Source organism: Amblyomma mixtum, chromosome 1 (genome assembly GCF_055824585.1).
Source record: "Amblyomma mixtum isolate Tamu chromosome 1, ASM5582458v1, whole genome shotgun sequence".
Taxonomy (NCBI): domain Eukaryota; kingdom Metazoa; phylum Arthropoda; class Arachnida; order Ixodida; family Ixodidae; genus Amblyomma; species Amblyomma mixtum.
This window is the reverse complement of record NC_143012.1, coordinates 317,981,164-317,994,578: the sequence shown is the minus strand read 5'-3', so window position 1 is coordinate 317,994,578 and position 13,415 is coordinate 317,981,164. Positions and strand designations below refer to the sequence as shown.

Below are 13,415 nucleotides of genomic sequence, written 5' to 3'. Positions count from 1 at the left end.
GCAGCTGTGCTTGGTTGGCTGGCTGATGCGTGGCCGATAGCCGCCATTGCCGTAACTGCGGGCTCAGAAAAGCTCAACCGAAACTACGGTGCGATATTGAAATTAAGCGGTCAGACTATTCTCGGTAACAGGGCTGTCCGTTCTTCCTCACGCCTCTTGCTCCGCGCACATCAGAGGAGCTTGAGTAGGGCTATTTTGACGATCACTTCCCAAGCTGGTCGTACTTGGTGTGGCCTCCACCTGAATTGACTAGCGCGAGACTGTAGCTCTGAATTAGCAAGTGTCTGGTGCCATAGACTTACATGGCTGTTGGATGGGACTGCACTGGCAGTTAGATTTATGCCGATTTCTGAATCAACAGGGGTCTAATTAGTGAGCTTTTACTGTTACAAATGCTGCTTTGAATGCAGCCAATACGGTCAAGTGTATGATGAGTGATGGAGAACCGTTTCAGTGGTGCTCTGTGTATTTTTTTTCTTTTGCCATGCGCACTGAAGGAGTATAGGAAGTGCTGCATTAGCTGCACCAACAAAAGCATTACTTCGGTGACCAGTCAGAAATACCTCAACTACAACTGTGCTGTAAGATTGCAGGTCCAGCGACCGCGGCACATTGAAAACCTTCAATGGCTTGCGCCAGAACATTGGTGGCCAGTGGTGGCCACATTGGTGCATGCCATAGCAGGTACTCATTGTGTTAGTGCCGTTGCACTATCCAGTAGAGCAAGCACATTGATACCATGAGTGTTTCTGGGAACCTTATATTCAAGTATTCAGCTTTGTATTCCCTGCATTGGCAGCTTTCCTGTCAAGTGCTTTCAATTTTATATGTAATGTTTCTTAACATCCATTTCATTGTGTGAACACGGACAGAAAAAACAGCAAACCTGTTCATAAATTATGATTGTGCGATTGGTGTGTTGTTTCGTACTTGCATTTTCAATAAGAAAATATGGCATATGAGATGGATCATGAAGGAAGAGTACATACTGCAAACATTCGTTATATGAGACTCTTATCTTGAGCTGAATTTTATAACAGGGCTAACGTATGAGATGGCTTACAGCTGTCATTTATACACATTTCCAGGCTGCTGATAACACAGGCCTTGAGTCGGACATGAGCTTGGACCCAGATGCGGCCATTGAAAGCCTTCGACATGCTGCAGAGACGGCCACTAATCCAACAATAACCAGCTTTGAGGTGGCCCTTGAGAGTGCAAACATGGCTTCAGCCATGTCTGGAGTTGGCAGTGACACCATGCGGGACACAACAGAATCTCTTGTGGCCAATGTGATGGGTGAACACGGTGAGCCAATCACACATGTGTGCTCAAGCAAGGTCTCCTTAGTCGACATTACTTTGTTTACCGCGATATTACTTGTGGTAACATACCCTGCAATGAGGTGGTGATGGTGACTTAATTCGAGTTGCGCCATTCTTACATGCTCTTACTGGAATTTGAGTGAGTTGAATTTAAGCCAGTAGAATTTCATCATCACCATCAGCAGCTTGACTACGCCCACTAGAACTGAAATTGGCACTTCTGAAGCAAGCAGCTTGCCTGATAGTACTAGTAGTTTATAGACTCTATAGAGGGTAAGCCAGCGATACAGAGCTAGGTAGCAGGCACCAACTCTTTCCATGGCGTTCCTCTGCTTGTTTTTATTTCGTGGTAGTACTTGCTGACAATGTTGCTTGCTAGGTGTTGATACTGACCGCCCGCCGTGGTGGAGAGCGCGCGCAGATCTTGTTCGCCCTCTAGTACATGCACCGACCGCAGCGGCGCGGGGGCGCTGTGGGGCAGGGTCCATTCACTTGCGTAGTGGCGGACGTGGCTGAGCGGCATGCCCCGCTTTCGGTGTCATTTTAGGCTGCGTTTTTCACTTTTTTCCGTTCCAAATCAGACGGTGGGCAAGTTACGGACTGCATTCTTTACTATGTCACCGTTTTTTTTGTGCAAAAAATGCAAAAAGTAACCAGTTGCTCTACTTGCTTATCGGCCTTTAGCGTAAAAAATAACTGCTGAAGCAGCTCTCACAAATGTGAAGACCAGAGGAAGTCTTACTCATTCCTACTTTAACATATTTTATCTTCTAAAGCAAACGGAGCGGCTTTTTGTTGAATATTCAGACTGCCACATGGTGTACTGGGACACCATAGACGCAGTGATTGATACATACATGGTGACTTTGCCGTGTACTGATGACAAGGAAGAAGTAATCGCACATCTCCACTATTATGTCAGCATCCATATGAGGCAGCATTGCAAGCACACGAACGCAGTCATGACGAAGCGGTCTCAAGAAAAGAAGAAACGGGCCAAGCTGTGTTCAACCTAGATGGTGAAGGTTTCATTACTGAATGCATCGTCCAAATAGACGGTCTCAGTGATCAAGATTGCTGTCACGGTCTTGCCTCTAGACTACACGAAAGTAGCCCAGCGAGTTGTGATTATTTGTGCTTTGTGCATAATCTAGTACAAATACACAATCATCTCTCTCAGAAAGGGCATACTTGTAGTAATAAATTTGTTCCACAGAATGGCTATTCAGGCTTCAATTGAACAAAAAATGTCAAATGTGCCGTTTAACTTCCGGAAGCGACACGTGTATTAATGGATGCCGCAATGGAGGGCTCCAAATTTAGACCACATCGGATTCTTCACATCACACAGCACACAGGCACCATTCGTGTTGTTTCAACCTATAGTTCTCCGGCTCAGTAGTCGAGCTTCCTGGTCATTAAGGTATCCTCGGACTTAAAATTCTGGAGGTCACGACGCAAGCGAATGAAATAATTGAAGCTACTAATGGCGGTCTGGGCTCTCTATTTCTATGTGGAGGAAGCCATTTTTTGAAGAAGCATCTACAGAGGCACACTACATGCGACATGCCGTGGCAGCGGAGTATTTAATTTCCTTCGGCAATCTCGTGGCCAGTTTTCACCCGCTGTAAATTTTGGTGCCACAAAACATGGTGGTATGAAAGGCAGAAGAGACGCTGGTAATGTAGACATGCCGATAATATTTATAACAAATATGCAGCTCCATAATTTGCAGTACCCTAGAACGCTCGATGGAGATTTTCATGGCCCAATATTATTGAGGTCAACAAGTCACTGGAATTAATCTCAACTGACACCCGCCCATTCCAGTTTAGGTTCGTGTAAATATTTTGCATCTGCGTGCCGGTCTTTCTTTGGGGGAGATAACACTGCTCAGCATCGTCGGTGTCGGCGTAAAAGATGAGCTTGGCAGGAGTAACGCCAGGGGAATTTCCACTAACAATTTTCGAGTCGCATAGCTAAACATGCACAGCACTTACCATTAAAACGGAGTAATTGCGCACTTGGTTTCCTTTCGTTCCCTGCGCTCATTCGTTAACACTGGAGGCTTTCCACAACCCACCACAAGATCGCGGGTTCTATTCCTGGCTGCGGAGGAAATCTATCGGAGGCTGGAATGCGGAAACGCCCTTGAGGTTTCTCTGCACATTAAAAAACCCCAGTTGGGCGAAGTTGAGCATGTTCTCTAAATGGCGGGCATCATGTCACAGTGTCAGCTCATTACACTGCTCAAGCAATGTCTCAATATACACCCAGGCTATTTGGCCCAAATGTGGGAGCGTGCGCATTGTGGCCAACCGTTTATATTTAAGAGTCAATATAATTAACTATGCTGTCAGCATTCTTTCGGATGTACGAAAAAAAAATTGCAATGAACACATTTCGATAATGAGCTTGGAAGGATCGCAGGGCCGTGTCCTCGCTGCTGTTCCACCCATTCATGCAGTCCCATCAAGTAAAACATGAAGTAGCCTAAAATTATTCACTGTCGGAAGCAATTTCAATCCTCCTGTGCCTTGCCGAACTTAACAAAGCACACATACAGGCCACGGCACCAAATGATCGCGCAACACCTGCATTACGGCCGCCACAGCTCGATGACCAGACAAGACCCCATTGCCTGGCGCCATCTGTCCGCATTCAAGAGAAGCGCAAGGAGGAGTGAACAGAATCTGGTTGCACCGTTGGGCGCAGTGTCAGCACCTAAATATATTCTTACTCCGTGGTCTGTTGATACGCCTATGTGTTTTCCCTTGTGAAAGCTGGCCCCTCCACTCATGGTTTCTATTTCAGGGAGCTCAGAGGTTGTCCTAGCAGTTGAAGGCCTGAGCAGCGAGGAGCTTCACAATGCCATTGCCAGTGGTCGGGCCCAGATAAAGCAGGGACCCACTCCAGACACCATTGAAATCTCCATGCCTTTTGATGTGACTGATGAGGCTGGCAGGCAGGTAAGCTACTGCATCTATAACAACTGACTTCGACTGCTGCTCACGAACACAAAATGGAGAAGCAGCTGAGATAGATTACTGCAAGGAAGGGCTGATTATGATTTCCACAAAGTCAAGCTTACAGTATGGTTTTAGTACTACGCTTTTTGCTAGCTTTGACGGGTAGCTTCTGTTCCATCTTTGTATCTATTTAACAAAGTGGCCTTAATACAGTAGAACCTCATTGATGTGATATCTGACAAATTGTAGGTAACAGCCATATCTGGGATAACTTATACTTCAAAATCACCCAGATTTCCAAAAATGGGACTTGACAAGTATGAAGACATTTGTTGACACTTTCACTTCCTTTAAAGCCTGTTTGGCGCTTGTGGGTGCAAGATCTGAAGAGCTTTTAAGATTCCTATAGACTTCTGTCTGCATTGACATCATCCTTAGCACAAAGTAAATTTCGCATCACATCCAGTCCAGCGACATTGAGGGTGAAGGCAGCCGGGATGTCTCCATTGTCACCTTCGTAGTTTTCAGATGCTTTGTCCCATTGCACCTTGCACTGTAGAGAAGCCACCCTGGTGGTTGACTGATGCTGGGCTTTGGCTGCCCTTTTGAACTAGCCGCTGATGATCATAAAAATGCCTAACCTTGTTAATACCTGTACAATAACTTCATGCTGATATGAATGTACAGTTCCCTTCCCTAACGCCTTTGTCAGCGAGCGAAGAAACGGGCCAGGTGAGCCACCTCTTACCAATGGCCACGGGTCGGGTCGCACCTGCGAAGTCCGGGTCCGAGCCGTCAACAGAACCGTCATTATACAGGCCGTCGTGCGCTCGATTGCATCGTTGCATGCACTTCTCCATCTTGATTCTGATCTGGAACCAACTTGGTTGACGTCATGTCCACAACAAAGTGCTCCGCCGACATCTCCCTTTCCAGACGGTTCCCGTCAGCCGTTGTACGAAGCGAGGCGTGCATATTTTTTCATCGTATAATAGAGGCTTTTAATGCATTATCCCTATGGGGGATTCATCGGGCCTGTGCCAATTTGCCGTAAAATGCGGGTCATTGCGTGAATGGGGCAGGCATAATCGGGGTTTTACTCTATGTATGATTAAAAAAAACTGTAGTAAGAGGAGGTTGACATTATCTATGGGTCACCTAAGAAGTTAAAAAGAAAAGTGCATCATTTAGTGCAACATGTCATCTGAAAGTCTTCACAGTGACTTATGAACTGGGAAATCATCCTTTAATTCAATTTAAATGCTTCCATAGCACACTTGGAATATCACTGTGTAGAATTTTCTTGCTGGTTGCTGTTATCAAAACACCCTATAAACTGTTGAGTTGAGCCCACCCATAGCTTCGGTATACATGGCACTGCTGTGACAACGATGCGAATGCTTGAAGCTCAATATTTGTCACCCGTGCAACAGGTGACATACATGGCCAATTTGGTGGACCCTGCAGACCAAGTTGTTGTCAATGACGACACTTCTGTGATCACCGAGGATGTGCTTGAGGAAGAGCCGGCTCTGAACCAAGTGGTGTCCGGACAGTACATTGTCTCTGACAATGTCTCCGAATTGACTGAAACTGTGGGGGCTGCTGGTGCCATGGCAGAGGATCATGCCATAATCCACAAGCTGCAAGACGACTCGTCTTCACAGATTCAGAGCATGGTAATTCTTTCTTTTTCCATTATGCTTGCTTCCTGTGCCATTATTTTTGAACCTTGTAAATGGGCAACATTTTCAAAGTGCTTTTTGCATCCATGACTGCTAAACGTATTAAAGAACTGCCTTCCAAGTAAGCCAGTCTACTGGGCTTGGGAGGCTCTCCAGGTAGATTGGGCACTCCTTTGCTTCCTGAACCTTGACTCATGGCTGTGATCAGCCACATTGATGATGTGCTCTCATACATTTTCACCTCTCATCTGTTCTCATCGTCACCCACCATAATACTCATTCTTCCCCTCTCCGCTTTCCCATGCAGAGTGTCAGGCCTCTCTGCCTTAGTAAATAAGACTGTCTCTCTCTCTATTCAAACGCTGACTCCATAGTTGAAGTTCAGGGCAAACTGACTGATGAGGATAAAAGGAAATGCACACACTAGTTGTCTGTCTGTACTGAATTTTAACCATGAAGCTACTCCAACTCGCCCAGTTCAGCATCCTTTTGAAGAGCTGACTCTATTCTGAAGGTCATGAAAGAGGCTGAAAGCCTTTAATGCTCAAGGAAGTGTAAGTAACATTCTTGATGGAATTTGGAAAGCTGTAAATATGCGACACAGAAGTAATTGTGACACGAAGTTCCTACATCCTGCACATTAATTTCCAGTTTTGTTAGTACAGTGCCGGTTTGTCAAGCTGGATAGATTGCATTAAGATCATAATTAGTGTCCACCTCTGTGCTGTTGGGCTTTTACAGAGCAATTCTGTGGAGCTTTCTATCAGTCTTTCTTTGAGTAGCCTTCTATGCAGCTCTGCAGTTTCATCATTTTCATTGACAGAACATTACACGCACTTCTATTTATTTACCTAATCTGTGGTGCAAGATATATATTTATGACCCTTTAAGTCGGAAAATGAGTTGGGTAGAATAGTGAGTTGACTGTCTTTACTTTGGTATAAAAAAAAAGCAGTTTGAAAGACGTTCAGCTTCGAAATTTAGAAGTCAGTATCATGGCACACTCATCTGCATAATTGCCAGTTTGATCACACAGTGCTCTGAAATGAAAAGAATTGGGGTGAAAGCTCAGTGCGGCAGCCCTTAACCACTCTTCACTCTGCAGCAATGCCTTCATTATTCACTGTATACTTCAGGCTTTCTTATCTGCGCGTTTTCTTTTGTTTTACTCGTGTAAGCAGTTCTTCAATTGGTACAGCGGCAGACCTCAAGGTTTTTAGTGCAAAATGCACTACTTCACTAGCAAAGCTGAAAAACCTGGGTTATGTGTGAAGCCTTGACCTTTGACCTTAGATGCGCGAGGGGACACTCGCGAGTACTAAACGGGAACACTGCTACAATTGCGATTTAATAACCAAGTTTGTATTGCGTGGGACTGGCGCACGAAAACGTAGCACCCGAAACATGACAGAGGAGTGGAGCATAATGGTTGCATAACATTTATACAAGGGAAGAGCTCGTCATTGGCCGTTCAAAGTCAGTTTGCATCACACAACCCTGATCTCCAAGAGTAGCAGTAGCCTAAACTAGTGCTCTTTTTATACTCTTCTGGTACGGCTCACCTTGGTTGCTCATGAGTCCACTGAACACAAACAAAGAGCATTGAAAATAACAGTGGCACATTTGTGTTCATCTGCTGGTGTCCAAGGTGGTACAGAAAGCGGTTGGTGCAAGTGCAGAGCAGCATTACATCACTCTGCCCTCGTACGGGACGGCAGTGACAGAGGAACAGCAACAGACTCTTGAAGCGGCAGTGAACGATGGTGTGGCAGTCACAGCTGTGGAAGTGGCTGCATCTTCCGACCTAACCGCTGACCTTCCCTATGAAGAGCCCCAGTACGTGATCTCCGAGCAGGAAGTAGCTGATGGCACACACGTCATCTACAATGCTGGCACGCTTCAGGAGCAGGCGGCCATGCCTCAGGGTAAGTAGAGGCAGCAAGGCATTGCAGAAGGTACATTGCAGCCCCCATCAAAAATATGTGGCCCAAGGGGTTTGCTTGTGAGGCCTTCAGTGTGCCTCGTAATGCATCCTCAGCGACCGTAACCTCTAGAAAGAGGAATGGCTTCGCATCCTCAATTCTCCCAAGCTTTGGATTGCGAGATATGCTAGGGAGCTGCATTAAACAGCTTAGAAGCAAACCCCTTGGGCTGTATACTTTTGACGGGGGCTGTACCTTTCACAGGTTTCCCCACGGTATGTAGGTGAAGCCATTGGCTCACATCAGCGGCTTAAAATAAAAGCAAGGAAACATGTAAACTTGCATCTATATGACATCTGTATGGTAGATAGCTTCGTGTATGCCTGTTAACAAACTTGAAAGACAGCCTTATTTTCTAAAATTGTATTGGCACCCAAATTGACTGTTTGGGTACTAAAACAGCACTTGCTAACTCTGGGCCATGGTCTGTGGCGTCCTGCCACGGCCAATCATAACTGTATAAGAAATCAGCCTTTTAAAGTCTGACTATATTAAACAAGCCAAGTATAAAAATTCTAGAGTTCGTAATTTTTTTCTGGTGACAAGCTTCTTGTTTAGGTAACAAGAAAAGCTTCAACAACGAACTACTTTTTGTCATGGAAAAATTCGGTGTAGCAGCCCTGAAAGTGGGCGGATCTTCACTGCAGACTTAAGTTGTATCTGACTGTAGTGCAGCTTCATGAAACCCTTGTTACCATTTGTCCTCAAAGATGCATTTTAAAATGTTGTGAATTACCGAGCAGAGGACAAAAACATCCAGAGTATTATCAGTTGGGTCACGAGCGCAGTTCAAAACAGCACTTTTGTTTACTTTTGCACATGGGTGCAGAGCACTTGTGGGCATAGAGTAGACAAGTTTACATCCTCCATGTAATGTAAGAAGGGTGGTATGTTAAACTGCAAAGACATAAGGTTGTGAAATTTGCTCCTGGCAAATTTAGGATCTAATTATTCTTGGCAGATTTTGGAGGCTTGCATGTTAAATTCTTCTGAAATTAGCTACTAAAACATAAGCTCTGCATGCGTATGCAACAGGCTTCATTCTAATGATTAGGGAAGCAGCAGTCACATACTGCGTCCCATGATAGGTGGCTGTCACATATTGTGTTTCCCTAAAGTCTTCTTTACTCCAAAGCATCCAGGTCAGAAGGCGACAAACAACCCAGAAAGCTCGACTGCAGTGGTGGGTCTCTTGCAGTCGGGAAGAAGTTCATTCCACCATTCTTGGCCTGTGGCAATTGTGTTAAAGGGGAAGGTTGTTTTTGATGGCTGGGCCATGGGTACAGCGATGGCCTGTGGGGTGATGAGGTGCATTACTGAACACAAGCGCTTTCAGGCAAAGGGCACATTGCATTGGCATTGAGCAACCTGCCTATGTAACCTCAATCTGCCTCCTTAATTCTATGAGAAAGACTTGAGACTTCAGTTCTGTAAAGTTTGGTCTCTCTCTCTGTCCCACTTTGAGGACAGCACCTTTGTGTTTCGAGAAAAGGGAAAAAGAGAAGAGCATGCATCGTCATAGTGGAAAAGGAATTATGGCATCAATAATGGAAAGCTTTCATTGCGCATCTCAACACTTTTAAAGTTTACTTTTGCAATTTCGGAGTTAAAATTGGTTCCCATCTTGATTTCGCTCACCAGAGAAAGATAAAGAATTGCTAAATGATGCATGTAACTGACTGCCTGTGTTTCCGCACTCTTTCCCAGGCACCATTGTCCTCGATGACGGCACCATACTGCAGCAGGAGGAACAGCAGGGTGCTCCAACTGACCTCCTCCTCTATGTTCTCACAACTAGTGACACGCAAGATGGCTGATGGCGGTCAACGGACAGTCTATAAGTAAAACAGGCGCACCACAACAATGGACTCTGGCTGCCGACGCAAACTTGTTCCTGAAAAAAAAAATGGTGGCAATTTCGTGTGACATGATCATGGACACAGTGTGTAGTGCTGGGAATCTTTTTTTTTTCTTTTCTGCTTGCTGTTCCACAAGCTGCCACAGGTTGCCGTTCTGTCAGCAGCAGCTAAGCATTTTGTCCCCAAGCTATATACAACATTGCCATTGGTACAAATGTTGCCTAGTGCCTGGAGGAGCAGCTTTGTGCAATACCTGACGCACTATGTCCCCCTCCCTCTTTTGTGAAAAAAATGCTCCCCATGGCTGTTGATTGTTGCGATGAGAAAGTGAAGTAGCTTGTGTTTTGAAATGTCTATTGCTTTTTACAGAACTGCTGCAAATACATCACCTGTATTCGTGTTGTTGTAGTTTTGTATTGTATATATTGAGTATACGCTTGCTCAGCGCCTGCTGTCCTTGAGTATACACAGTACTGTTCGCTGCCCTGGGCACTTTATTATAGTTTCTGTATGTGCAGATGTTTCCGTAAAGGTTTGCCATAATTAGTTCTGCCAGGTTCTTTCTCTGGCTTTCCTTTTGGTAGTTTGATGTGAAGCACGAGAAACATTGACAAGGTTGAGCGTGAAGAAAGTAAAAGTGAATTTGAAAAGGCAAGTTTTAAAGGGAAGAATAAAAGCTAATGGTGGATTGCAAGTCTACAGAATCTATCATTTCCAAACTTGGAAAGGTTCAGGAGCTTGATTTTCTGGCCAGTATTGTTAGACATGCTCAATGAGCATCTAGATGTTCTCTTGCTCGTGCTATTGTATTGGATTACGTCAACTGTTACCTAAGATATGTACCAAGCAGGTGTTAACTCTGGCACAAAAACAAATCTCTTGCCGGGTGTTAAAAGCTTTTTGCTCTTGCATTACCACTGTGGAGGTTTTAGTATAAGTTCCATCACACCTGTAATGTTTAAACAATACAGACTTGCTGAATATGCTGCAAAAAGTTGGAACAGCTGGCTTGAGCAGAGTGAGAATGTATGGCTGACTATCGATAAGTTACTGTCACATTAATGTGCAGTAGGACCTCGTTGATATGCTTTAAAGAAAATTTGGAAAGAAAGCGTATTACCTGGGAAAACGTTTGATCTAAACCACCAAATTTTGAAAAATATAACTTGAATGAGGTACAAAGACACTTATTTGTAATTTTGTTTCATAAAAATGGTGATTTGCATTTCCCGGTACAAGGTATCAGCAGCTCCTTTTCTAGTGCTCGCAGAATGCAGTCCGCATTTGCGTTGTCCTTAGCGTGGAGGAAACTTCGCGAAACATCTGGTCCATTAATGGCAATGGCGAAAGTAGCTGGGGTCTCTTTCATGTTGTTTACGGATGCTTTACCCCCTTGCACTAGTGGACCGCGGGGAAGCCTCCACGATGGATGATTGTTGCAGCGTTTTGCACTTCATGTTGTTCCCCCGACCCGGCCCGCTTTTATGTAAGCGCATTGTTGTCCTTGTCCATCTCAGATGCTTTGCCCCATAGCCACTGCGAAGGAGCGGCTGCTTCTCTCTTCATGTCGCATCCTCTCAAGAACGGACAATTCGCATGAAAAGTTTTTTTTTGTTTCACCCCTTTGGACCCAGGCACTGCTGCTGCATTTCAGCTTTCATTTTGTGTCCACCCAGGTCAGGTTTGGCTATTGTATGTTGGCACACGTGCAATTTGTCTAAATTCTGAACGTAGCAGCCGGAAAATCTGCTTTACCGAGAATGTATTAACCAGAAGCTCTCTCTATGGAACATTTTTATCGCTTGCGATTTTCAGCTTATGAATCGGGAAGTTGTACAAACCGCCAACATATCAACGAGGTTTTACTGTATAGTGTCCCTGTAAAGAGACTGATGTGATGGTGTAATACCAACAAGCAGCCTAGCGTTTTTATGTGGCTGAAAGTCAGTGCTTTCCAATCATATTACTTGTTGGTTTTTTACTTGTTGGAGTACTACGTGTGCAGTCTATAGCTTCACAAACTAAGCATACAGCATGGATTGAGATCCTGCACTCTAGTTTTTGCTGTTAGTGTAGAGATGACTTTTTAAAATGTGTTTTTTGCATATTTGCAACAAGTATTTGTATATTTGTATACCACCGAAGGTTGTTGAAATGCCTGATGTCAGGAAGCCAGTTTTGAGATCTGTGAAAGTTCACTCTGGGTTGCGTTGGTAGTAGTGCATTGTTTTTCCATGTTTTTTTAAAAATTGGATATGCCTAAGTCTTTAGTTGAGGTTTGCTTATCCCTTCTTTGTTGCGTTGAGGCCTGGACAGATTTTTTTTTGTGATTGAATTTAAAATACTATGGCTCGCATGGGGCTCATTGACAACCAAGCTGGCAGGGTGAACATATGTGCACTGTTAGCACTTGGGCCAGTTTATTTAGGACAGCAAGCAGCGTGATAAGTCAGCGTGCATTTTTTGTACGTTAATATAGTTTGCAGGTGTCGGAGCTGTGCTTATGTACATATGTTCTTTTTCAGCACACACAGGCTGCCTCTACATGAAATGAGAGTCAGACTGCACAGATAGCATTTTTGCACTTCAACAACTGGCAACAGAATCTTTTTGGATGTTTTGTATATCCAACAGTGCGGACCAATATAAACATGACACCTTGCACAGCATCTGATGGTATGACTAAACATGTTATTTTTTTCAGGTCTGTTGTTAGTAGTAGTCCAATTTCGTTGACAGCTGCCTGCACATTTGTGTTTCCATGAATATGCTGCAGAAAGTGCTTTCTACGGGCTAAGAGCTTAAGTGAATGTAAATAATATGACTGCCAAAGCTTTTGTACATATCATTTGTACCAAATGAACTCACTTCTTTCGCATGTGGTTGTTTGAGTCATCTCCAAATACCGCAGCACATGATAGAATACATTCCAGTTGACTACACACTATGTTGAGCTACCTTCACATCACAACTACATCAGCCTAAAAAAACAAAACACAAAACAAAAGAACAAAACAAGAAGGTGTGGCACGACTACATGGGGTGTACTATCCTTATTCCAGATATGCTTCAATCCACCGCCTAGCTGCATCCTTAAAGAGACTCTGATGACAGCTACATGCAAAGTTCAGTAAAAAAGGTTTGCTTGGCTCTTAGTGGCTGTGTCAAAGCTTGTTAAGATTAAAAGAGAAACCAATTTTTCCTGCCATTCAATTGAAACCCGTGACATCACCACAATTAGCCCAATTGTATTGGCAAAACTGGCACCCTCAAACACCTACCGATTGAAGGAACTCGGTAATGCAAAGCTGCAACCAAGAAACTGGCCACTGGTGATCGCTGTTCTGGGATGGGTGCGGGCGCTTTGTTCTGTTACAACTGTGATGCCGCAGCAGGAGTGTGAACTCTCCGTCGCCATTTCACGGCACAGCACAGATAATTTTTCATCTGCAAGGTAGCTGTGCATCTCGCGAAGACTCGTCTCGCATGAGTGGTCCTCTCCTCAATGTATATCTCCATTTTCTTCCAGTCGTGACCTCGGCATAGCCGTGTGCGTCCCACTCGCATCACTGCTTCCTCAAGCTTTTCTGATGAA

General features: G+C 44.5%; 1 protein-coding gene across 2 annotated transcripts in view; it reads left to right on the top strand.

The window, feature by feature from the left end:
• Window positions 1-12,698, top strand: part of LOC149372613 (uncharacterized) — a 54,376-nt gene extending 41,678 nt beyond the window's left edge. For both annotated transcript variants that reach the window (XM_089567125.1, XM_089567124.1), the window contains exons 19-23: window positions 1,089-1,308; window positions 4,140-4,294; window positions 5,728-5,973; window positions 7,628-7,904; window positions 9,669-12,698. In XM_089567125.1, the coding sequence (XP_089423251.1) occupies window positions 1,089-1,308; window positions 4,140-4,294; window positions 5,728-5,973; window positions 7,628-7,904; window positions 9,669-9,778 (1,008 nt within the window). In that variant the 3' untranslated portion in view covers window positions 9,779-12,698. The remainder of the gene's footprint in view (window positions 1-1,088; window positions 1,309-4,139; window positions 4,295-5,727; window positions 5,974-7,627; window positions 7,905-9,668) is intronic.
• Window positions 12,699-13,415: the final 717 nt, after the last annotated feature.